Source organism: Clupea harengus, chromosome 13, assembly GCF_900700415.2.
Source record: "Clupea harengus chromosome 13, Ch_v2.0.2, whole genome shotgun sequence".
Lineage (NCBI taxonomy): Eukaryota > Metazoa > Chordata > Actinopteri > Clupeiformes > Clupeidae > Clupea > Clupea harengus.
In genome coordinates, this window is record NC_045164.1 from 20992578 (window position 1) to 21017675 (window position 25098).

The window sequence follows — 25098 nt, forward strand, 5'->3', positions numbered from 1 at the left end:
TTTTTGGAAAATACACAAACCTTTATTTATCAGAAAAATATTTAATCTGAATTACAAATACAAACACAGACTCTGGTTTATGTATGGGAGGTCAAATAGGATAATACTGTACAAAACATACAATGAGGGTGAGTAAAAATGTTTCAGTTGCTACAGTATTCATCTTGAAGCTGTTACAAGAAAGCTGGTTAATATCACAATGGGAAACACATTCAATTTGAAGGCATGCTGCCCCAGGTATGGACGATTTCCACAGGGAAGCATAAAATACATGTATAGAAAGCATACAGTCCCAGCTAAGCCTTTCCTCGATGCACTACATCAACTTAAAGAAAGCAGTGCACCAAATTAATTGCGATCCCACATTTATTTCATTACACAACACACAACATTCTACATTTATTTAACAGGAGGGAGTTTACATGGTTAAAAATGTCCATTGCCCAATCATCGGAAAGTCTTGATTTTGAAGGATGAGAAGGATTCTCAACGCTTTCTCCACTTCTAGTTTTTCAAGCTTGCAATGACAAAGACAACAGTCCAGACTGCAACGCCAGGAAAAATAGAAAAACTGTCCACATTTATATGGGCTCTCCAAAAACCTGTTGATGGTGTATGTTTGGCAACAAGAGCTGTACTCTGATAACCAGTACTGTTGATCACCTTTCATATGCTAAGTAGGTTTAAAAAGCTTGCTTTTGACCTCTTCAGGATGCGATGGGGCCTCAGAGAACTGAAGTGCACACAGCAACACTTCGAAGAACAGTCAAGGTTAAGGGATCCCTAGAAAACCTTGAGACTCAAGAAGAGCACATATCGTATTTGGTTTGGTCAACCAAAGTGGACTTTGGTCAACAGATGGTTAAATGTAGAAGGTTAAGATAAAGTGGTGGCTGGTGTGAGGCATCTGAAACTTGATTGCCTGTTTGCCTGCCTGATATCAGTTTAGTATAAATATTCTGCTTCATGAAAAGAGCCGGAGAGTGTAAAAACTTAAAAATCAAGTAGCACTGTCTGAATTAATGGGTTAAAAAAAAATAACTGAATGCAAATGATACGAATGACAATGAATAAAATAAACTAATAAACTAAATAAACTTTTCATAAAAAAATCCACGCAATCAGGAAAATTACTTGATAATTTTTTTATTCAAGAAATTGTATTGAGGACAATGTAAAAAAAAAAAACAGTGTCAACACACATCAGGCATTTTCTGTACAGGCCTTACTAAATATAGTTCGATATAAAACTGAAATACATTCGTAAGTCAAGAGTACAGGAGGTATAAAACTACAGCATAAACAAGAAGTAACTGAGAATGGACAGTGAATAAGCTGAACAAAAACATAATTCACTCATCTTCTAAGGCTTTTTAGATTCCTGGTAGATCTCACTCTCCCATTTCTCCAGAAAGTCTTGCATGTTCAGGTTGAATGTGTCAAAGCCTCTCCCTGAGAGGTGGATACCATCAGGGCGATAGAGTTCAGATCCAATGTTCTCGTGCGTAACAGCTGTTCCCCCTAGTTCGGCGACCATAGTATGCACTCTGCGGTTAATCATGTCACGGATCTTGTCCACTGCCTTGTCAACATCCTCAACAGGCGTGGAGCCCTGCTTCCAGAAGCGTCTCGGCAGGATGTCGGACCACACAATCAGGCACTGGGGGAAGATGTTGCGTATGGAGTTCAGTTCCCTCTTGATGGAGCTCAGCAGTTCTTCTGTGGTGCTCTTGTTGATGTCGTTGCCTCCCAGGTGGATGAGGAGCAGGTCTGGATCGGGCCAGTTCAGTTTGAGCTGGTGCAGCTGGGGCACAAGCTGGTCCCACGTCATGCCCTGCACCCCCTTCCACCAAACTCGCACGCTGTTGGGATCCATGCCCAGCTGCATGCCAAACTCTGGAGACTTGGCCCTTTTCTCAGCCCAAGTCACGAGAGAGTGACCGCAAATCCAGACATTCTTAACCTCTTTGCTGGTAACACTGCCTGCAAGATTGCGACAACACAGCACACTGTATTAGCTTGTATTGCTAAATTGACACAGGCGCACTTCTATCCTGGAACTTTTACTCTACGTTGCTCAGGGTGTGCTCAGAGGACCATGCGTCTCCATCACATCCCTCTCCTAAGCTGAGCTACAGACTAGCTGTTGTTACATACTAAACAGGACAAGCTTGGCTTCAAAAAGGTTGAGATTTTTTGAGTAGGGGTAGTGTAGCGACAGACACTCAACCCCAATGCCATGGTATTACTGCCACTGACAAAAAGTGCCGGAAGGATGTGGGGAGGGTGACTTGAGGCCCAATGAAGACCCAAGCGTGTGGCTCGGGAACTCGATGGGTAAGTTAGATATGCTAAGCTAAGCTATTAATATCCTAAAAAAATGACAGTATCAACATTAAAAATGAAACTCCTTGGGTTTCCTTTCCAACAAGACTCCTGATACGTTGTTTGCTCGCCTAGCAATGTTTGGCAAAGAGTCACTGTTGCTTAGTCCCTAAACAGAGTAAAGTAAATCTCCATCCCACTGAAGAGTCGCCATCACCATGTACTTTCTGCTCCCCCACTCATACAACTACACTGACTACATATATATGCACATATTTATAATCTAATTTAATATTCCTCACTCCTTCACCCTGTAAACTGCTGCTAGCCCTTCTTTTATTTAAAATTGTTGTTACTTGTTATATGTTATTTTTTTAACTTGTATGCCGTCTACTGCATAGATGTTGCCTGCCAAGTCATAAGAATTTCGCTGCGCTGAAGCAATTTGGTGCATGTGAATAAACACGTTGACTTGACTTGAACAAGCAATGACACAAACCTACGGACAACCTCTTAGTAAAGAAATCACAACAGGTATGAAGGACAGCTTCCGCTGCTGTGGCTAAACTGGACTCATCCATTCACTGCATAGGGGTATCAGACGCGTCACTCATAGCCTCATTAACTTCAGTGATGCAGATTTTAATACGATGATGTGTGATGTAGATAATGATTCCAATAATAACTGAAACAGTTAACTTACTCTGCCGTGCAAGAGCATGATTGGTCCACAATGTTAAGTTGGTTGTGTCTCGTGTTTTAGGATGAGTTGGTGAGGTTTTAGGTAGGGCTGGGCAAGTTAACGCGTTATTATCGCGTTAACGCATCAATTAATTAACGGTGACAATTATTTTATCGCGCGTTAACGCAGGTTTTATTATTTATTTTATTATTGTAAAAGTCTGTTGTTCACAGGCTTTTATTTAGTAAAAGTCTGCTGCAGACTGCTGCGGTACCGGAAAGGAAAATAAAAGAATGGGCGGATAAACAAACATGGAGAAGGGCATAGACATATATACATAGACATACATTGACTGCTTCAGAACGTTGCTGCGACGTGCCAACTCGCCGCCATCTTGCGGTGGGAAAGACTGGACTGTAAACAAACGCAAGTGAACGGTGGAGCTTCGGTGTTTCTGGATAAAAAGCACTATAGCGTTTACATTTCTCAACGGATTTAATTGAGTCGTTTGTATATTCAAGGGTTTATGATCGACGTGGAGTACCAAACAAAGTTTTGTCTCCATATTACTTAGAATCTCGATAGTTAGGCTAAAATCGCCATAGACATATATACACATACATGTGATAATCGCAAATCATTCAACGAAACAGACAGTGGAGCGAAGCTTCGGCAGACTACGTACAGCACAGTAACTGCCAGCAGTGAACTTTTTGGTGCTTCACCACACTAACATTAATGCCCAGGCAGTGGCAATAAGCTTTAGTTTTGTGTTTGTTTTGATAACATTGTTTAAGCTGAGAATTACACAAAGTATTTATTTTATTTAACTGCTACTATATAAAAATGCTGATGTTAAGTGTTTGCACAACAAATGTTAGGGCACTTTAGTTCATATGGCAGTACATTTAAAATAACAGTGTCAAGTTCTAGGAATTGACAAACTGCACTGAAAGTGTTTTCTGGTTTCTCATTCTAACAGGGACATTTGGTACTGAACATAGACTGGTTATGCTGCTCCCTGATAAAAGTAAAATGTTTCTGCTGTTACCTCAGAAATTGCCTGTTTTAATGATATGATTGTGGCTCAGGATTTTGTGGCCAGTTTTTTTTCTTTTTCATAACGAATAGGATAACATTAATGCCCTGGCAGTGGCAATGAGCTTTCATTTTGTATTTGCTTTGATAACATTGTTTAAGTTGAGATTTACACTGAATATTTTATTTAACTGCTACTGTATTAAAATGCTGATGTTAAAAGTGTTTGCACAACAAATGTTATGGCACTTTCGTTCATATGGCAGAACATTTCAAATAAAAGTGCGCTATACACTACTTTTGAATTCATTATTGGATTTTGCGTATACAAATGCGATTAATCGTGATTAATCAGGGAAATCATGCGATTAATCGCGATTAAAACTTTTAATCGTTGCCCGGCCCTAGGTTCTTTGATTAAGACCTGTGCTCGAGGCCATGGTACGCAGAGATAATCAGTCTCCTGGCAGACCAGCCTTGGTCTCTCTCACTTCACAGGGACCTCGTGTCCCAAGCGGGGGGGGGGGGGGGGGGGGTCCCAAGCGCGGGGGGGGGACAGACAGTTCATCCCCGCCCAGAGCTGTGGCCCCTACAGGCCTACCTGTATGGTCAGGACAAAGTTCTTATCCTAGACTGCCCTTCTTCTAGTTTTGGCTTCAGCAAAGAGTGTCTGATATTCATGCCTTATCTGTACATCATTCATGCACCCAGTTTGCACCTGGTGACACAAAGGTCACTTTGCACCCTAATGCTGCTTAAGTACCTAAGGACTTGCCCATGTCTGATAGGTCTAAGGCTTTTGACTTATTTTCTTTCTCTTTCCATCATTTTACCACCGAGTAGAGTAGCGGAGCAGAGGAGGCTGCACCCAATGCAGGTGCTGTCTACATACATGTTTTTCACACACTCAGGAGTTCTGGTCATGTGACCAGCTTTTTGTCTGTTTCACTAATCCAGCTCGTGACAGAGTGCTGTCTACACAGCTGCTCTCCCACTGGACCGTGGAGGCTATCTCCCTGGCTTATAACAGCAAGGGTCTGCCTTAGCCTGAGGGTGTGCATGGTCATTCCATAGGGGGATGGCAGCATCCTGGGCACTGCTCAGGGGTGTGGAGGTGTGCTCTGCCGCATCACGCTTCTACATGGCGGCCCCATCAGTGGCTTCCTCCATCCTCTCTACTGGATCGGTTGGGTGCTAATATTCTGTTCAGCCTCACCGTGATTATAGGTCCCATACTATCTTTGTTGTATCAAGTCAATCGACTGAAAGGGAACATAAGGTTATGCATATATCAACTGTTCCATGAGGGAGAGGAATGAGGTACAACACTAGTGTGCCCTGCACAGCAGCTAGTGCTCGGTGAAGGGTTGAACTGAGGAACAGATGGTCGTGACCTAGCATATGACCTCCCTACGCCAGGACGCGCTCTCTGCTTTTTAACGTGAATAGAGGGGGCATAATATCACATACTGTGTTTTACCTTGTTCCTTTCCTTCAGGGAACAGTGGTTAAATGGATAACCTTACGTTTTGACAAGTGGTGGGATCAGTTTTTGCAATACTAACATATCCGAAACATTCTTGCATCCTCGACTGGATTTAGAGCATATTGTGTTTGTGTTGCATGTGCAATTGGCTGAGCTGGTAACATAGAGTGAGTTTAATATGGTGAGCATTGTCACCATAATTCTTAAAACCATTTTTTGTTCTCTTTGTTCACGGGCCTGTGCTGTCTATTGCCTAGGGCTCCAAAACAGTTATGACTGGGAATATTTTCTACAACAGTACATTACGAAATCTAAACAAGTTTTTTTTACTTTACTCTTAAGGTGATCAATTTAAGGACCAAGTATACCAGTTCCACTGTATAAGGTATTAGTCATCTAAGCAGCAAAAACACATTCTCCGGTGTGTACAAATGATCCACCCACATACTTCTTAAACTTCCCTTTCCTTTCACCAACTAAACAATATTCAGTTTAAAGATGACATAGCTTTAAACTATTGCTAGCTACGGCAACATAGCTACGGCAACATAGCTCGGCAACATAGCTCGGCGAAGCCACAGGTGTGCTAACCTGCAAACCTTCTCCCTGCTCTACCAGTACAGCTTACTTGACAAGCAAGATAAGTTTAACATGGACAAATGTTTTCAGTTTAATGGTAGCTATGCAATGGACACTAAGGTCTGACCAACTAGCTAGTCTAAATTTGAACCCATTGGGTCTGGTAACTTCCCTCGGCCAAGATCCCCCTTTAAATCGTTATGATGATTTGAATAATACACATAACAAAATATTCTGTCAAATAACAGATCACCAATTTTTGGGTGTAATTCCTAAAGGCAATGCGTCTAATGCTAACACCTGACATCACCGAAACAGTATCCATCACTTAAACCGTGGTAAGAAACGCCTAAGACTGCACAAGGCTAACTGCAGAAAACCACCATACCTGTACAGTATAATCAACTGTGCCTACTAAATACTTACCAATCACACTAACAACATTATACTTCAATTTTATGTATGCTCGTGCAGTATGATCCGCATTCTGCTAATACAGTGTTCATTTTGGCAGCTATTTTAGATTTAGTCTTAGTCTTTAGATGAAAATGCATATTAGTTTTAGTCACTTTTAGTCATTTTTATCCTCCTTAGTTTTAGTCTAGTTTTCGTCGACGAAAACTCAGAACATTTTAGTCTAGTTTTAGTCGACGAAGTCTCATTACATTTTAGTCTAGTTTTAGTCACATTTAAAAGTCCATCTTATAGCCACATTAAACTCCTTTACTTCCCTTCTCAGGCCCGGGGACCCCTTGTGTTGTGTCTACAACTGCATAATAGTCAAGCTTGCAGTACTTAAACTGTGGATGCAATTAGTCTCTAAAATACAGATCTCCTGGTATATGCCTACAGCTGAATTCCAATGAATTCAACGTAAATAATAATTTTAAGGCAATACTTAATTAACAGTATTATCATTAAAATATAAGAGAATATCAAGTCTAGATTTTGAAGATTCAAATGATGTGATAACACAATACAACTACTATGCCTACCTGGCCTTAGTTAAATCAACCACATATCCTCCATATGAATTGCTGTGCAATCTGATAACCAACATATTTAGCTAGACAGATAGTTTGAGAGTTGAAAGTAATGCCAATGATAATAACAATTGCATAAATAGACAAGGATATGTAAACCAATCACGTATTAATTTATTTTTTCTTGATTAATGTCATGCGTGGCCTGTCCTATAGTCCATTCTGCAATGCGTTTACTAGCTAGTTATCGATAGCTAGTATAACTTAGCTATGCTACCTCATAGTTAGCTAACGTTAGCTAGCTAAACGTTTTGGAACTCATTTGCCTAGCCAAACGGGAGGTTTCAATCGAAAATGACTAGCTAGTTGTACAAGCTGACACAACATATACACTCGACTGCCCTTTTGAAGTTAACTTAACGTTGGCAAATATATTCTAATAACTAGTTAACATTAGCTAATTATCATTGACAGTTACTAGCTCATTTACCTTGGCATAAATGGCAGGGTTGTCTTGTGCGCTTTCAGGTGACTCTTGTTGTGTTCCTCCCACCTATTTTAAAGCCACAAGGTTTCTCTCCGGTTATTGCGGTGCATTGTGTTTTATTTTCTGTCAAGTTATAATTAAAGACTGTCCAGATATCTATTCTTATTTTTCTTCCAGTACCGAGTGCTTGAACTTCAGCCATCATAACGTCTGTTAGGGCGTCACTTGCATGTCGGGGCATCTCAGGGAGTGGAGGAGGGATAGATACAGGACCGGGCAACATTCAACCAATGATGTGCATACAAGTTTAGAAAAAAAACAAAACAATTGTGACTTAGTCAACCACCAACATTTTCGTCTCGTCTCGTCTCGTCAACGAAAGTTAAAATAGATTTAGTCATAGTTTTTATTTATAAAGATCCGTTTTCGTCACGTCTTAGTCCCGGGAAAAAGGTCGTTAACGAATATTTTTCGTCATAGTTTTCGTCAACGAAATTAACACTGTGCTAATATCAAACTGATACCTGTTGTGGACTCTTTCTTCCCACGTGCTAGCCGAGCTTCCGAGTTCTTCTCCTTCATCCTCTGGTTGAACTGCTCCAGCTGCACAGCAAAATAAATGTGGAGAGACAACTCACAACTGCACTGAGGAAGACTTTGTCTACACACATCCTCACCTTCTATGATGAGTAGAGGGAATGGTTGCCTACCCTTTTGTTCCGTTTTGCCGTTATTTCATCCTTTGGGAGTGTAGTGACTTGTTTTGGCTGAACCAGTATTGTGTTATCTGTCGTTTCACTCATTTCAACTGATGCTTCGACAACATTTGTCGGCTGGATGACTGTGAGGCAACGCGTCTTCACAGCGGCACGCGTCTTCTGGATGTGCTGTGACTGTTGGATAGGGAAACTGGTGCTGCCTGGAAGCTGAAGAGACATGTACGAGTGGCTGCTGGAAGGGTTAGTGGGGAGGAAGTCAAGGGAATAATATGAGGAGGATGAAGGCATAGACGGCGGTGCAAGACCAGGTCCGGGGAGGCCAGTCGGCGATATGACAGGCGGTGGATGATATGTCTGGAATGGATATGCCTGCCCTGCTGCCAATGCGTAAGGGTTATAAGCACTTGGTGGGGGTGTAGGCATACCTGAATGGTCAACTACAAATGCAGGGGGAGTGTAAGAGGGCTCAGCATATGGAGGTCCTGCGTAAGGGGTTTCGTCAGGGTAAGCGTAGTCGGGGACAGTGGGAGGTTGGTAAGTGAATTGAGATGAATCGGGTGGAAGAGTAGAGGATGATGATGATTCTGCCGCGTAATTAGTCGATTCTGGGGAGTCTACTTTAGTGCTCTCTGGTGTATTCCTGATAGTCCTCGTGAGGTTACGGAGGCCCAGGCTCTTCTTTTTCTTCCCTTGGTGCGAGTCATGTTTAGCGCCGTGTTGGGGTTGATCTCGGAAGCTCATGAACACCTGCCGCTTGGGTGGCATTTCAGGAGGGACTGACTGAAAACTGTCTGACGAGTCTGACGAGTGGGTACGACTACGGCGGCGGCTTGGGGAAGGATTGCGCTTTTTGGACTCTGACGACGCTGTGGCCGTCTTAGCGCCATAAAGCCGCTCGTTTGTCCTGTGTGTCAGCTGGCTAATCTCAGAGGAATTCAGCTCCAAACCTACGGTTTTAAGGTAGCTCTGAAGGTCTATAACTAAAGATTGATCTATGCCCTCTTGTTTGCCAGCAGCTTCTGATGCTGCCTCTTTGTGTTGCCTCAGTCTAGGCATTGTTTCTTCTCTGGATTGCTCCGGGGGCACTGAGTGTTTGTATCTCCCAGGGCCTTGGCTGTACGGGACATGATGTTCATCTTCTGCAACAGAGTCACCATAAAGGTAGTGCTCCTCCTCCTCCACCTTATTCGTCCTGAGGAACTGTTCTTCCACATACAGCCCAGGCTTCATGCCAACAATACGCGAAAAGCCACTTCCGTCCTCCAGAGCCACCTCATGGGGAAGCAAGTAGTCCTGGCCAGAGTACTCCTGTTCCTCAGTGGCCTTAGAGGGGTCGTAAGACTCGTCCCTGTGGGACTCCTTGAGTGGGGCACTGGGTACGCTATGATGCTGCTCGATGACAGCGCTCTCCTCCCTGGCCTCTTTTACCATCGCAGAGAGCAGATTGGAGTCCACCCCTTTGTTGAGCAGCTTGACAAGGCGCTGCATCTGAACATTGACATTACTCTTTGCCTCCGGTCCCGCTTCCTGCTGGGATGGGCTTAAGGGGCGCTGGTGAAGGGGGGGCTCAGTGAAGTGAGAGGGGGGTGGTGTTGAGGGCGTCTCCAGCACAGCAGGGTAAGTGGACACTGATGTCAGAAGATGTGCTGGATAGGGTAGACCACACTGACGAGGAAGAGACAGGTCTGTGCTGTCTGAGGTTAAAGGTATGGGGAAACGCTTGCCAGAGGGCGGTTGGGAAACTGATGGTTCCAGGGGTACAGGAACATCTTCATTCTGTCAACGACAAAAATTATAAAAGGTTAAAGGAAAATAAAAAAAAATGGAAAGGATGACTAGACAAAGGAGGGAGAATGTGACACGGTAACAGACCTCAAGCGGAAATGTTGGCTCCTGGAATGACTGCGTGGGTTTCTTCAAAATGGACTTGATTGGTGTATTCGGCGATCTGGCATCTTGGTTTAGATTTACAGGCAACCACTTCGGAACCTGCTCCTCTACCAAAGGCAAGGACTGAGGACTCCAGCCAGTCTGTTCTTTAGGATCAACAACTGGTGCTCTTTTCTTCTGTTCAAAGGCGACAATTGCCCGCTTCCGAGCTATCAACTCATTAAGCTCATCCAGCTCCTTCTTCTTCCGAGCAAGTTCCTTGTCCACCGCAGACTCAACCACCTGTCCTCTAGCGCTCCCGCTGGGCAGCACTGGAGTTGGCTGATCCTTACTGACTGGGCTTGAGCTTGTGTTGTTCTCTGATGAGGCTGTTGCAGTTCTTCTCTTGGGGCTGCTGCTCCTACTCCGGCTGCGCCTCCTGAAGGAACGCTCCCGACTGCCACTCCGACTCCGGCTGCGCTTCCTGAAGGAACGCTCCCGACTGCCACTCCGACTCCGGCTGCGCTTCCTGAAGGAACGTTCCCGACTGCTGCTTCGCCTCCTGTGCCCCTCATCTCTACGCCCTGGGCTCTGACTCCTCCTCCTGTTTCGGTCCCTCTCCCTGCTTCTACTCCTGCTATGCTTGTGCCTGGTAGACCTCTCTCTGCTCCTACTGCGACTCCTCCTGTCTCTACCGCTCCTCTCATTGCTTCCTCCTCGTCTCCTTTCTATGCTTGAGCTTCGGTGACTTCGATGATGATCAGACCTGCCACCCGTGTCCTGGCTTCTGCTGCGATCGCCATTTTTCTGGCTGCTGCTCTTCTCCTTTTTCCCAGACTCCTCTTTGCTCTTGGACTGCGTAATTACTCTGTCTCTGCTTCTCTCCCTGCTTCTACTCCTGCTATGCTTGTGCCTGGTAGACCTCTCTCTGCTCCTGCTGCGACTCCTCCTGTCTCTACCACCCCTCTCATTGCTTCCTCCTCGTCTCCTTTCTCTGCTAGAGCTTCGGTGACTCCGATGATGATCACCCCTGTCCTGGCTTCTGCTGCGATCGCCATTTTTCTGGCTGCTGCTGCTTCTCTTCTCCATTTTCCCAGGCTCCTCTTTGCTCTTGGTCTGCTTGGCTTCACTCAGGTCTTCCTTCACAGCCTCTGTTCTTACCGCATCATTTTCAGGACAGACAGGCTGCTCTTTTGTCTTGCTGTAGAGGAGAAAAAAAAACAAAACATCAAATGTAAAAATAATGATGTGGCATCTGGTTAAGAAAAACACCTAGAACCCATACCTTTATTCAGGGAATGGTGGCTCAAATGAGGTCACAAACATCTTAAAGCATTCAGGACTTTTAAATGCAAGTATCGTAAACTATCTACTATCACAGATAATCATTTCATTATGCTCTTAATAAAGCCTGGAAAAATGCTCAATACACATAATGATGGTCAGACCTGACACCCCTGTCCTGGCTTCTGCTACAGATGCGATTGCTATTTTTCTGGCTACTGCTGCTCTCCTCCATTGTCCCAGACTCTTCTTTGTTTTTGGACTGCTTGGCTTCACCCAGGTCCTCCTTCACAGCCTCTTTTTTTAACGCATCATTTTCAGGACAGACAGGCTGCTCTTTTGACTTGCTGTAGAGGAGAAAAACACATCAAAAGTTAAAATAATAATGTGGCATCTGGTTAAGAAAAACCCCTAGAAACCATACCTTTATTCAGGGATGGTGGCTCGAATGAGGTCACAAACATCTTAAAGGAGCATTCAGGACTTTAAAATGCAAGTATTGTAAACTATCTACTATCATCATTTCATTGTGCTCTGCGTAAAGCCTGGGACAAATGCTCAATACACAGCACAAGAATGGGCAGGCGATTAATTAATTTAAAACATCAGACTAAATAACTCTGTCAAAACACCACCCAAAATGCAAATATATTTTAGTTGGCACTAATGCCTTCTGTTATCTATTTTATTTTGGTGGTAACAGACGGTTTGCTACCTGTAACGGGTATAAAATTCAAAATGGTCCTTTAGAAGTCTACCAACTCACGCGAAATTTGGACCGCCGAGGTTGGGTTTGATTTCCACATGTTGCGTCTGTACGAGGCCCTTCACGAGGTTGGGTTTGATTTCCACATGTTGCGTCTTTACGAGGCCCTTCACGAGGTTGGGTTTGATTTCCACAGGTTGCGTCTTTACGAGGTCCTTCATGAGGTTGATGGTCATCTTCTTCTACAGGCAGGAGGATCAACAGAGAACATGAGCAACAGGCGCATATAAAGCAGACGGCAAAACCTTCACCATCCCTGGGGAATTTAACCAAGACATCATAACTACGGCAAAACTCATTTCACATTTCACTGCACCTTCTCTTTTTCCACGGCCCCCAGACCCTCTAGCTTTGGTGCGGGGGTGAATACACTCTCTGTAAACCTCTTGACCCTGATGGCTTGGTTGCCAGTTCCAGATGTGGCCCTCTGGAGAGTTGAAGATGACAAAGATAGGTTAGGGTTAGAGCAACCCAGGGGCAGTTAAGGACAATCCTGCCATCTGGATTTTGGGCTCTTCTTTCTTTGGTAAAGTCAATCTCAGGTACAATTAGGGGGCATAGTACACACTTATGGGGCACAGTACACACTTATGGGGCACAGTACACACTTGGGACAGACTGAACAGATTGCAGGTTTCATACCACAAGTTAAGACAGAGGGAGAAATCCCACTCTCAGACACCTACCGGCACAACAGTGAACTCCACCTTCTCCGAGAGGGAAAGCTTCTTTTCATCCATCACTTCACAGAATTTAAAGTACAGTTCTGAGTCCTGTGGGTACTTGAGGTATCCAAACTGATAGGTGTTACTAAGGCCGACAACAACACCCTAAAAAAAAAAAAAAAGAAGAAAGAAATGACCTCCTTAAGGTGAGACTTCACTGGCTTTGACTGTGACTGTGTCGATTTACCTGGCCTCCTCTCGGAGCTTCAGAGTGTCTCAAATCACATCAACAAAAAAACAAGATACTTGCCCCTCATCAAAATATATCAAATATCAAAATAGTCCCGCCTTTTTGGACTTCTCTTTCCCTTTCATGTGTTGCTCTCAAAAGTGCAGATTTGAAAGTATTGATTTTTGAGAGTGTTCTCTTGCATACTCATTTGTTTCCACTGCCAACACCTGAGCATGGCTGCCATCACACTCACTATTTTGCGTTGCTCCTCTGTGTCCGTGCATTGGAAGGTGTCCGGCAGGATCTCCAAGCTGACGGCCCTCTCAGCTCTTGTCTTTGGGTTGGTGGATATTTTAAACTGAACTTTGTCCCCCTTCAACATGGTGGCCTTCGTAAGCACATCGTCCGCCCTGAAGCTCAGCTTCTTCTCCACTCCCTCCACTACAGCCTTCAAACTACCAAGAAGCAGCTCCTACAAAACAATACAACAGCAGGAACAACTGTTAGTTTGTAAAATGTTTGTAGATGTGTTTAAAGCCAACAGCTTCATCCGATTCAGTACAGAAAGATAAAATTAAGATTATTGTCTGTGGCAATCTGTTTTAAACAGTCCGCCATTTTTGCAGCATGGTTCTTATGAGGCATAATTAAAACTGCAATTCCCCAAGCAGTTCTGTGACTGAAGCTCACACCCTTTCTGCACACCGTTTACTTTTTTCAAAGCTTTTGTAAATGTACCATATTTAAATGTTACTACTTAAGCAGAAACTGAATTTGATGAAGTGCTTTTATTTAATAAACGCGGTGAGCTCATTAAACATGCATGGCTTTGCATTGACTCAATCAATTGTCTCCAGATCATAGTTGCTCTATTTATATGCAAAGTTACAGGTGCAGCCACCTAGTGGTTGGGGGTAATATTTCACTTATCATTACACCATACATTTCCATTTAGCCATCTGGTAGATGCTTTACCAGACAGAGAGTCTCGGTACCAAAAAAGGCGAGAAACCTGTTATCACAGGAAACGGCCAGCAGTATGCAAACTGTGCAACATGCAAACTGTGCAAAACAGATAGAACAAAGAGTCTCAATGTGGTCAAATCTGATTGGGTAGACAAGGGCAGGGGTACAGGGAAGAAGAGATTTGGTTAAGATCTATAAAAAGAGTTCGAGGGGGCTTTGTCCTCAGTTAGTCTGCTTGACCGCTCTTGCCTTAAGCTTAGAGTTTTTGAGATGCTCCATGGACCAGCTCAGAAGCAGTTAACTACTCTGACATATACCGTTCAGTATCTTCACAGCTGTTTGCCTTGAGAAGTTTCTTGAGAAGCTTTTAGAACAGGGGTGGGCAATTAATTTCCCCAAGGGGCCACATGAGATAGTGGAACTGTTGTCGAGGGCCGGACCAATAGGCTGAACTCAATTCTGCTCAATATAAGTTGTATCTCTTTATAAAAAAACATTAAACTGTATGGTTTTGATTAACTGCTACTGGTAAGAGTAGAAGTTACATTTAGGCCATCAAAAAAAATTGGTGCAGGCATAGTAAACACGCCAACATTATTTAATCAACATTCACCTAAACGATTTGGAAAATGAGCATGTTTTTGCAGTATTAAAGGTGTTCCCAGACGATCAATACACATGGCACACACACACACACACACGAGAGCAAGCTTGCAATGCAATAGCATAAGTTTACAAATTAATAGTAATATCAATTTTTATCAGCGCAAATGGTCGCAGGCACGCCCACACGCACGAATGTAGGCCTACGTAAATAAAAAAATATCCCGCTTATTATACGGTTACTTGCCAAAACAATAGAAGACATTTCTCCAAAATACCTCTTTTTAAGGATTTTGTTGCCCGTTTAGTTCTTCACGCAAATGCGAAGAAACCCACCTTCTGACTTCAAGTTTCAATGACTTTCAGTTACGTTAAATGACCGGACTACTTGCGTTGCGGAATGATATGAAAGATGTGAATTAGAAGCACAAAACCCGTTGCCAATGACAGCAGTCATACATATTTTGCAGCAGTGAATTTATAGACCTGCCAACGTTGGGATGGCCCATTCAAATCAACGGAACTTTTTGGAACATTCTGAAGTACAGGTATTTACGTTTGATTCCTAATTTACAATTGACCTCCGCGGGCCGCACAGGGACAGCCAACGGGCCGCAAATAGGCCTTGGGCCGCACTTTGCCCAGGTCTGTTTTAGAAGTTCCACGACACTTACTGTAGATTAGTTTGTTTTACCTAACTTGTAAGTATCTTTGGATAAAAAATAAATAATAAAAAAAAAAAGTGACCACCACATTTTTAATTATTCTATTTAAAATGTGAAATACTCTCCCGTCACCAGTATCTACCAGTGTGGTGTCCACTGCTGTCAATGCACTACTTGCCTTGTTCCCAGTAACTGCTTTATTCTTGACTGTCTCCTCGTCCTTTGCCGGGAGTCTGAGCACTGTTCCCTCGTACGGTTTGCTGCTCACATCCTCCATAACTTCCTTTTCTGGTGATGGCTCTGACGCAATAGGCTTCCACTGAAGAGGAAGGGAAGGGAAAATGTACCACACAAATCACCAGTGGCTGGTTAAAACTTTGAAGAGGCAGTAATTACAGATATGACATTCTGGCTTTTAGAGCCATCCAGGTGAAGAAGTGAGATTATCACACCCATATCACACAAGAAGGAATACACATCTGTCTGGATGCTGATAGATTACTGATCAATTAACAACACTGGTCAATAAACAACACTGGTCAATGAATTGTATGGGACAAACAAAACCCTGAGATGCAGTTGATGGGTCTCGTTTGTCCTTTAGACCTGCGGACTATACATTATCCTGCTTATTGTACGATTAGTTGCTAAAACGTTAAAATACCTTCCTCCACAATAACTCTTATTAATAATTTTGTTGCCGTTTCGTGACTTCCTCTAAGAAAAAAACTGTTCTCGCAAATATAACTTTGAAGTTGCAGGTGTTGCGTAGAAACCTATTACTTGCTAACTTCAAGTTACAATTAATTTCCGATAAGTGAACAGACTACTTGCGGAATGATGTAAAAGATATGAATTAAAAGCACAAAACCCGTTGCCAATGGCAGCAGTTTTATAAAGAAATATCAGACCTCTGAACGTTGGGGTCGCCCATTCAAATCAATGGAACTTTTTGCAACATTCTGAGCCATATAATAAAAGTGTGTGAATCACATTTGTAGGTAAATGTTTGTGCTTTAAACCGTAACTGCTTGGTGGCGTTTTCTTTTTACTGTGTGTAAGTTTGAAAGATATGATCTTCCCTGTGGTCTTATGACAGCAATACGCATTTTGGTGCAAACACAAATTCCTTGTTCTAACGAGGAACATGTAAAACATATTAGCAGGACTATGGGGACCTCCCTTAGGCAGACATAAGCCACAATGTAACACACCTGGCCTAAACAGTAGCAGGAAAGGATGCTGACATACATAACTGCCACCATGGGATGGAGCATGTGATGACTCGAGGGGGGGATTCACTATGCACTATAGACGTCCTTCTAATTGTCATCGCCATTTCCTAGTCTTGAAAGAAACCAGCCAAGACTAGTTTGGTCATATGTCTGTTAGCCACGTGTCTTTCACTGAAATAATGGGACTGTATGTGTGACATGAGTGGGTAGGTTTGTAATAAGAAGGGGCCTTGCCCCACAGAGCTTTGGATTTGTTGCTTGATTTGTTGCGTGGTGCTTGTAACTTTCTCCGGTGCTGTGAATAAAGCTGCAGTCTCACACCTGTGTTGCCTGAAAGTTTTTACCACACATTCTTCCTTCGAAAAGCATGTTCACACACACACTTTGTTCACACACACTTTATTTTACTATGTATCTTTTTGTGTGATACTGGTAGGGCACTTTTTTCCCAAGTTTATGAGCCAGCAGACAGCTCCAAACTGGAGACTGCATGGCCAGACTGAAGACTTTCTGTTCCAGATCAAGTCTCTAGATTAACTTTCCACAAACAGATGAACCATATTATCATAGTTTACAGTCATTCAGATTTGGACTGAGCAAAAATAACGTTATAATTGAATCCTGGAGAAAGGAAATCAAAGCACCATTCCCGGAACATTCGGCCCTACCCACCTTGCTCTTGATAGCGGCGTCATTAACTTCACTCCTCTCCTTCGCCAGTTTGTTTTCGCCACTCGAACCGAAGGTCACTGTGCCTTCTGGAAGTTTCAGCAACCGAACAGCCCCCTCCTGTAAAATGAGGATGACATCGGAGCACATTTAGGCCCATGGTAGTCCGGGACCCGATGCCTGATCTGCTATTGACGATGTGTTGACATGATTCCAGGCATCTCACAGAATCAATCCAATATCAATAATCAATATTTTCTACTGTAAATTTGCTGGAATAAATGTAACTGGAATACATACAATGTAACACATTTTCACACTTGACTCTCTTCCCATCGTGAGATGCTGGTGACTGACTAAGCACTGGGCCTCCTTTGTGGCATCTTAGATCAGCTCCCATCACGGGATGTTTTAAAACTAGGCTAAAAACCGGCTCTCAAGAAACTTCTCAAGGCAAACAGGTATGAATATACTGAACTGTTTAATTCAGAGAAGTCAACTACTGCTGAGCTGGTCCATGGAGCATCTCAAAGACTAAGCATTTGGCAAGAGCGATCAAGTAGATAACCTGAGGACCAAGTCCCCGTGCCCTTTTTATAGATCTAGCCCCCTTTGTTCCTCCCTGTTCTTTGTTCTTCCCTGTTCTTGATTACTTCATCAGACTTAACCACATCGAGATTGAGAACAATTGGTACATCTATTTTAACAGTGTGCATAGTAGTGTTTCCTGTGATAACAGGTGTCTCAGTTTTAACGTATCTCTGCCATGATGTTTATAAGAAAAGGCATGTCTGCCACAAGGTTTATAAGAAAAGGCATCTCTGCCACGTGATTTATCAAAAAAGGGCTCTTCTGCCGTATGGCAGCCTTTTCGTCTAACTGCTACCTCTATTTGTTGAGATGTCCATGTTCCAGTACCAGCAATACACACATTATTCAACAATAGTCATAAGTAGATACAAATACGAATACAATTTTTTAGCTGCTTTGTTTTTGTCCTCTTTTCAATTTCTGATACTTTGTAAAGCACTTTGGTAGTTCATTGGTCATTTTTCAGCTGTGCTATATAAATGAATGACTTGACTAACTCACTAGGAGAGTGGTGAGCTCCACCTTGTATTCTCAAACCTGAAACCCTTCCACAGTAAGGAGCTGGTGCCTGACTAACTCACCAGGAGAGTGGTGAGCTCCACTTTGTATTCTCAAACCTGACACCCTTCCACAGTAAGGAGCTGGTGCCTGACTAACTCACCGGGATGGCGGTGAACTCCACCTCGTCCATGACTCCCAGGTCCCCCTCACTCAGGTTCTCTCTCATGTCGGCCCAGAGGTTGCTGTGGTTCTCAGACATGATGGAGCAGGAACCATCCTTGATGTCCATGATCACGCCCTGTTGTTGTTGTTTCAAAGAAGGAGGACAGAAAAAGGAATCAACCCCGTATTCACATCTTTCAAGAGTATGTATTATTACTACAAAATCACTGGATGCTAGAATATTCATTCTCGCCAACTTTTACAAAACAAAAAGTGGTAGTACGAAGATAAAAAGTCCAACTGTAATTGTTCACGAATCTGTGTTTTGCCTTTGATAAGCATGCCATCACAACCAGTAATTGGCTGTTACTACAGCTAATACCAAACTAAAAAGTCCATAGCCATGCTCAGTGTTGTTATTATTATTATTATTATTATTATTATTATTATGATGTTACTCATTATTGCAGCACAGGCATTGAACTGCACATAGCTGATCTCAAACCAGTACAAAAACACACTGAAAGTGGGCTGCACTGTGTAATCAGCAGCTACTGCAGTAACAGTCTCACCTTCTCTCTCTTCTCTCTGGTGAACTTAAATGTGATGGGAATTTGTGGCTTGACGTTGGTGGCTCTCTTCACTCTTGACAGGAGATCGGTAACCACTTGGAAGTTGACATGGTCGTTCTTGAACAGCGTCGCTTCACAGTTGGCCCTGCCAAACGTCAGCACCCGGACCTCGTCAAAGAGGGTCGCTGTGATCAAGCCTCCATTGGAGTCCTATGATAAAACAATGAAAACAAATTTACAAAACTGTAATCCAAGCCAGGAATCTTTGGATTGTAAAAACACAGATGGCCTTCTAGTTGCAATTACTCATTAGGTGTGGGTCAGTGGTTGTTAGATTATGCCTTGAACAACATTCCAGAACTGCATTGTTCCATTTGGTTGACTTTCTCACACCCCTCTTGGTCTTATCTCTACTACCTGTCTCTGGTTTTCTCCCTGTGCTTTTCCATGACAGGGTGAAACTAAGGGCAGGGGAATGGATTTAAGAGTACTAATATTGCATTAGAAGATGATTTCTTTGTCATGTTTGGGTTCATTTGAACGGTCTCAGTCTGAATGGTACAGTGGTTTCAGTCCTGCCGCTGAATAGATCTTAAAAACATGAGGATTCTGGTCTCTGTGGGTTGTAGATAACCCCCCTCTTAAGGTTACAACCCCCTCAATGTGTCTGTTTGACAAATTGAGGGGGTAAACACCAGTCTGAATTATTGAAGGGGTCGAAGGGGTGAGGGTAAGTCATTGCGACACCCCGAGGGCCATAAACAATTGGGGCAGCATATGCAGTGGGAGTAAAGGGCACTCCTTAAACAGACTGATAAGCAGATAACGGTCTCTCGGAGTCAGAGAGTCGTAAAACAAAGTGGAGCAACCTAAAAGGTACAGGGTGCAGTCTACGCTAGCAGAATGCATACATGATAATGCTACCAGGGTGCTGTCTACGCTAGCAGAATGCATACATGATAATGCTACCAGGGTGCTGTCTACGCTAGCAGAATGCATACATGATAATGCTGCTACTGAAGGATCAGAATAAATTATGAACATTCTGAACAAATGATGAGTAATCCTGTGCACCTAGATTACATGACGTGTTTTATGAACGAAATACTGGGAACTGACAAACATTTTGGGACTAGTCTGTACAGGCTGGTTTGACTTCACTTGTTAGCTGAGCTCACTGTTCTAAATAAGGGTGTCTACCAAGAGAGAGGTCCCTCTTGCTAGAATCATGGATCTTTAACATGATCAGGCTTTGGCGATGCAGCCCACCTTTGCATCAGTTGGACTCTTCTTGACGTGTCCCTCGAACACCTTACTGTCCAGTTCCTCTGTGCCCCCACGTGGAATAATCACATCAGTGGCAAACTCCTCCTTCTTCTGAAAAAAACAACACAAAACACAAACACATGATCAGATACGGATCACTGACCTATTATAAATCATCTTTGCTAAAATGATAAAGAACATTTAAAAAGGTTTACAAAAAAAAAACATGTTGGTTGGACTGGAATGAAGCACCCACCCTGTTCTTGAAGACAGTGAAATGCACCTTCACTCCAGGAACCAAGAACTTGCGATTGCCCATAAAAACATTGAAGCTGAAGTTAAACCTCTTCAGATCATTCCTTTCAATGATGCCGCTGTTGACCTGAGGAGAAGGACACGTGCAGCGTTAATCTGTAACGTCTGACGAAGCTAAAGGAAGTGCAATAGGGTTCTCAGTGGAAGTGAGTGTGTTCCTCAGAATAGGACCGTCTGATTTACACCTTTGTAGTAGTATAATAGTGTGGACACCCAGGGACACTTAGAGAGGGATCTGGGAAAGAGACTGAACAACATTTCTACTCCTGACAGCCTGATGTCCAGAAACTTAGAATAATCATTTAGCGTAACTCTACAGTTTACCATATATCCTTCTATTTCATTTGTAACTTGATAAATTCTGGGAATTTATGGGAAGGTCGTGATCCTGGAAGTCAAGTCTTTCATTCAGACACACTCTGATTTTCAGTTTGAGTTAGCTCAGTTAAGAAACACAATGCAAAAGAAATTAACTTTGGAGAAAGTTTTCTGATTTCACCAAAATGTAACAATTGATAATAAAAACAATAACCTCTTTTTTCCCCTTTACTTGAAAGGGGAAAAAACTTTTCTGCAAACATATGCATGAATTTGGGTACTATTCATAATATTTATTATATTATTTATTGAAATTTTATAATTATTTATCTGGATGCATCTGGTATAGGAGTGAGAAGAGTGTGTAAACAGTCTCTGCTACAAGACCAGGTAAGATTTGGTCATTGATGGAGATAATTTCCAAGCACGGTTAATGACTTAAGAATATATGAATCAAGTGCCTTGTATTAATATATTCCTTGTATGAATCATGTGCTTATGAAATGGCTTTTCTGTGTGCGTGTGTAACTTAGATTATTAGGTGCCACTTAGTCTGCATATGTACAAGAGCATGTTTAGACCAGAGGTGATAAGAAGGGTCGAACTGTGCTTCTTCCGACCTTGCAAAACTTCCATCCTTGCCTCGGACTTCAGAAACCCACCACATGGTTATCCCTGCTGAACGCTCAACTTCTGTCTATATAAACCTTGTGCGATGTGTTTAATATTGCTTCACTTTCAGCCTTGTGATGGGCGGGGATCCCGATTGCAATTGTTGTTGTTGTTTGTCTAATAAATATACTTATATGCAGCTTCGGAGTCCTGAGGTAACTAGGGTGAATTTTCACCTAACAGTCATAATGTTTCACAAATCCCTAGAGGAGGTAATGCACATTTTTGTTAACGTTCTCTTTTTAAACCTTTAACTTCAACACATCATACGTGTCTTCCTAAAAGCTCTGCACAACTTCCTCTTCATCTGTCTAAACAGGATGGCAGAGGGCCCCCTTAAGTGCCGATTCATCTTTATGTCGTGTTGGCGCCTCCCTGCAGGCATCCCTAAACAGTATATAAGTTATATAGTATAAGCAACAGTGCGCTGTCTTAAGTGCAGATTCATCTTGTTGTAGTCAGGCTATGGCTGTGAGGACAGGGGAGTGGTCATGAGGACCTCTGACTGTAAAACCTGAAACTGTCTCCGTATTGTGATGTCTGTGCTATCACCCCAAAAGAAAACTACCAGATGAAACAGCGTGAAGGGAACACACGAGTACCAACAGCCGACTGTACTTACCCCTAAGAACGAGATGATCCCCGTGGAACGTCCGAGGGGAGGCCTGTGACAGGCATGAGCAGTTAAACACACAGCACACACTGACCCAAACGTGAAACAAATATTAGGCATAAGGCTTTCTTCCACTGCAAAATAAAATTAGCTTTGCATTTTGCAAATAACAGGACCATAGAAAAAAAGAGTAAGTAAGGATCAATACGATGTCAATTATTTCTTCAGGTAGAAAAAGTCCTCCCTCCCAATTACACATGAGAAAAGGCTGAGCTTTACTTGTTTGGGGCGGTGGCTGGGGCCGAGGCTGCAACTTTGGGCTGCGTCTCTGGGGTGGGTGTGTTGCTCTTGGGGGGCTCTGGTGGGGGTGCTGGTGATGGGGCCGCTGGCCCAGGCAAGCGGGCAGGATGAGCTCCTGGAGGGGGTCCACCCTTCACAGCGGATGGACGGGATGATAAACATGCCAACACATTGGTGAATTACCCAGGCTGCACAGAAAATGAGCTACACCTCTACAGCAGTACACTTAATCTGAACCACTCAGCTCCTCCAGCAACCTACTGAAATCTACTTCTGGCATTGGGTTATGTGTGTGCACCAGGTGTAAGAGCAGAAATAGTTACAATGTAGAACACAAAGCTTTCTGATAAGCAGTTTCTTAAGAAAACAGAGTGTACCACCCAGGAACTGGATGCCCCTTAGCACGCATCATTTTGCGTCCGTTTTGCCTTATTAAATGTGAACTGTGAAGTACAGGAAACAGAGATTGTTCGAAATATGTAACACTGCCTCATCCATGTATAGCGATTAGAGACTTTGGCAGCTTCATGGGGAAACTTTTCTGATCAGTTGACAGATGCGTTTCATTCACAAAAAGCTCAGATTTAAGAGTAAGACCTAGTGAGTAAGTATCACCTCGTTTGGAAAGGGAAGTGGTGCTGGGTCAGACTGTCCGTCCATCTCAACATCTCGGTTGTCTGAACCTATGATAACGGTCCGTTCGCCGGGACCAACATTGACACGCATTTGATCTACAGAGGCATAATTCTCCTCTTTTGGTTCGGAACAGTGGACCGAGGGTCCAAAATGACGATCGATAGGTCCAGGTTGAGCCTCCACAGGTCTGAAATGATCCTCCTGAGCAACGCAAGGATCCACCGATCCAAAGTGACCCGTACCTGGACGTCCACGGGGCTTTATACGTCCACGGAGCTTCATACCTCCACGAGGCTTCCTACCTCCACGGGGCTTCCTACCTCCACGGGGCTCTATATGTTCACGGATATATTCATCAGGTTCGAAATCCATAGGCCTGGGTAATCCTCGCTCCATAGGCGCAAACTCACGATTCATTTCCGGACCGTGTTCATACTCCCTCGGAGGAAGATGTCTACTATCCAAAGGTGGACAATCCATTTCAAAACGGTAATCGTTCGGCATATCAGCACCTTGAACGAAAGGCATGTTATCAACAGGACCATAACCCATCGGCTCCATATCCATTGGATACGTTGAATATGGATCTTCGAGGAACTGTGGTCTTGGATCTTCGATGAACTGTGGTCTTGGATCTTCGAGGAACTGTGGTCTTGGATCTTCGATGAACTGTGGTCCTGGCATTTGCCCCATAGGTATCTGATAGTCCGGTGGACGTCCGTACATGAAGTCTTGATTAGGACAATCGCGAGGTGGTGCTCCCATCCAAGGTTGCTCGGGAGGACCATTGGGATAAGGATCATAAGGATCACCATAAGATTGCTCGGAAGGACCATGAGGATGCCGCGGGTAACGGGGGCCACTGCCATGAGGAGGACCATGCCTTCCACTACGCCTCCGACCTCGCGCCATCGAAGTTAAGCTCCAACGTTCACTGTTAGCTAATGTTACAAGCTAGCTAGTCAGCAAACAACAGAAAACTGCGCGGCCAGGGACAGGCAACCTGTTAAAACTTGTCACAGCGTCTGGTATACGCCGCCCATGACTCCGTAATTATTGAAATATATTATAACCTCTGTTTGGGTCTTTATGATAACCTTAACTGAGTAGCTTCAGACTTCACATGTTCAGACAGTCCGTGCGCGTCTGATCACAGCCAAACCCGGATATTGTTGTGGCCGAATGGGTGGTGTCAGAACACATATATCCGGATAGAAGACCAGGTGGACCCTTACGTCACGCCAGGTTTAATACATTTAATTTCGCTTGTCAGATGTTTTAAATCGACAAAAAATGAAGCAAATAGCCTACTTATCAAACCTTTATCATTTATATTGGTTGTGAGTCACCTGATATAGACTGTATAGACTTAGCTATATTCGGGAACGTCCAACCACTCACTCACGTTTACTTTCGGCGCGTGTGCAGCCTTAGGCAAAGTGTACTCACACATATCAATAACAAAGCAGCAGATGTATTACAGTCTTGTCGAGGTACATTTTCTAAACTTGGGCCAAGATATCAGTGTGTCAAATGGAGTCAGCAGAAAATGTAAACATGCCTGGGTTATGTGAATGATGTATCTAGGGAACCACTGTGAAGTAGTTTTTGATCGTGCACCTTTATTCTATCTATTGGTGAAGTGAAATAAACTATAAAAAAATGCACTCTGAAATGGATCAAGAAATAACCGTGTCAGCAAACTGGAGTTGACTTTCCACTCTCCACTAGAGGACTTTAGTGCTGACTCTCACAAAATACACCATTAGCTCAGAAACAGGAGCAGGGTGTGCCCAAATATGATACGATTGTTTCCAGATAAGTTAAGATAAACCTTTATTAATCCCCGTAGGCAAATTCAGGTGTAATAGCAGCCAGGAGAGTTGCAGGTAAGCGTGG

General features: G+C 43.3%; 1 protein-coding gene across 2 annotated transcripts; it reads right to left on the reverse strand.

Moving 5' to 3' along the window:
• LOC105897401 lies at positions 1-24396 on the reverse strand. 2 transcript variants are annotated; one of them, XM_031579552.2, is made up of 18 exons: positions 23179-24396; positions 22543-22694; positions 22273-22315; positions 20602-20727; positions 20349-20453; positions 19080-19289; positions 18506-18643; positions 17257-17373; positions 15528-15668; positions 13369-13587; positions 12905-13048; positions 12535-12645; positions 12219-12400; positions 11617-11799; positions 10172-11369; positions 8291-10075; positions 8105-8183; positions 1-1983 (listed from the first exon to the last, which is right to left on the reverse strand). In XM_031579552.2, exons 1-18 carry the CDS (start codon positions 24109-24111, stop codon positions 1364-1366), a joined length of 6486 nt encoding a protein of 2161 aa, XP_031435412.1. In that variant the 5' UTR covers positions 24112-24396; the 3' UTR covers positions 1-1363. The 2 variants fall into 2 exon arrangements, with proteins under 2 accessions (XP_031435412.1, XP_031435411.1); XM_031579551.2 differs by having other exon boundaries at positions 20349-20456.
• Positions 24397-25098: the final 702 nt, after the last annotated feature.

Excerpts from the sequence above, each read along its gene's own strand:
- LOC105897401 (XM_031579551.2), bottom strand. The coding sequence starts at position 24,111 with ATGGCGCGAGGTCGGAGGCGTAGTGGAAGGCATGGTCCTCCTCATGGC. Across the intron at positions 22,695-23,178 it reads CACTTCCCTTTCCAAACGAG|GGTGGACCCCCTCCAGGAGC; the intron begins GTGATACTTACT and ends TCCGCTGTGAAG. Across the intron at positions 12,646-12,904 it reads TGGAGTTCACTGTTGTGCCG|AGGGCCACATCTGGAACTGG; the intron begins GTAGGTGTCTGA and ends TCAACTCTCCAG.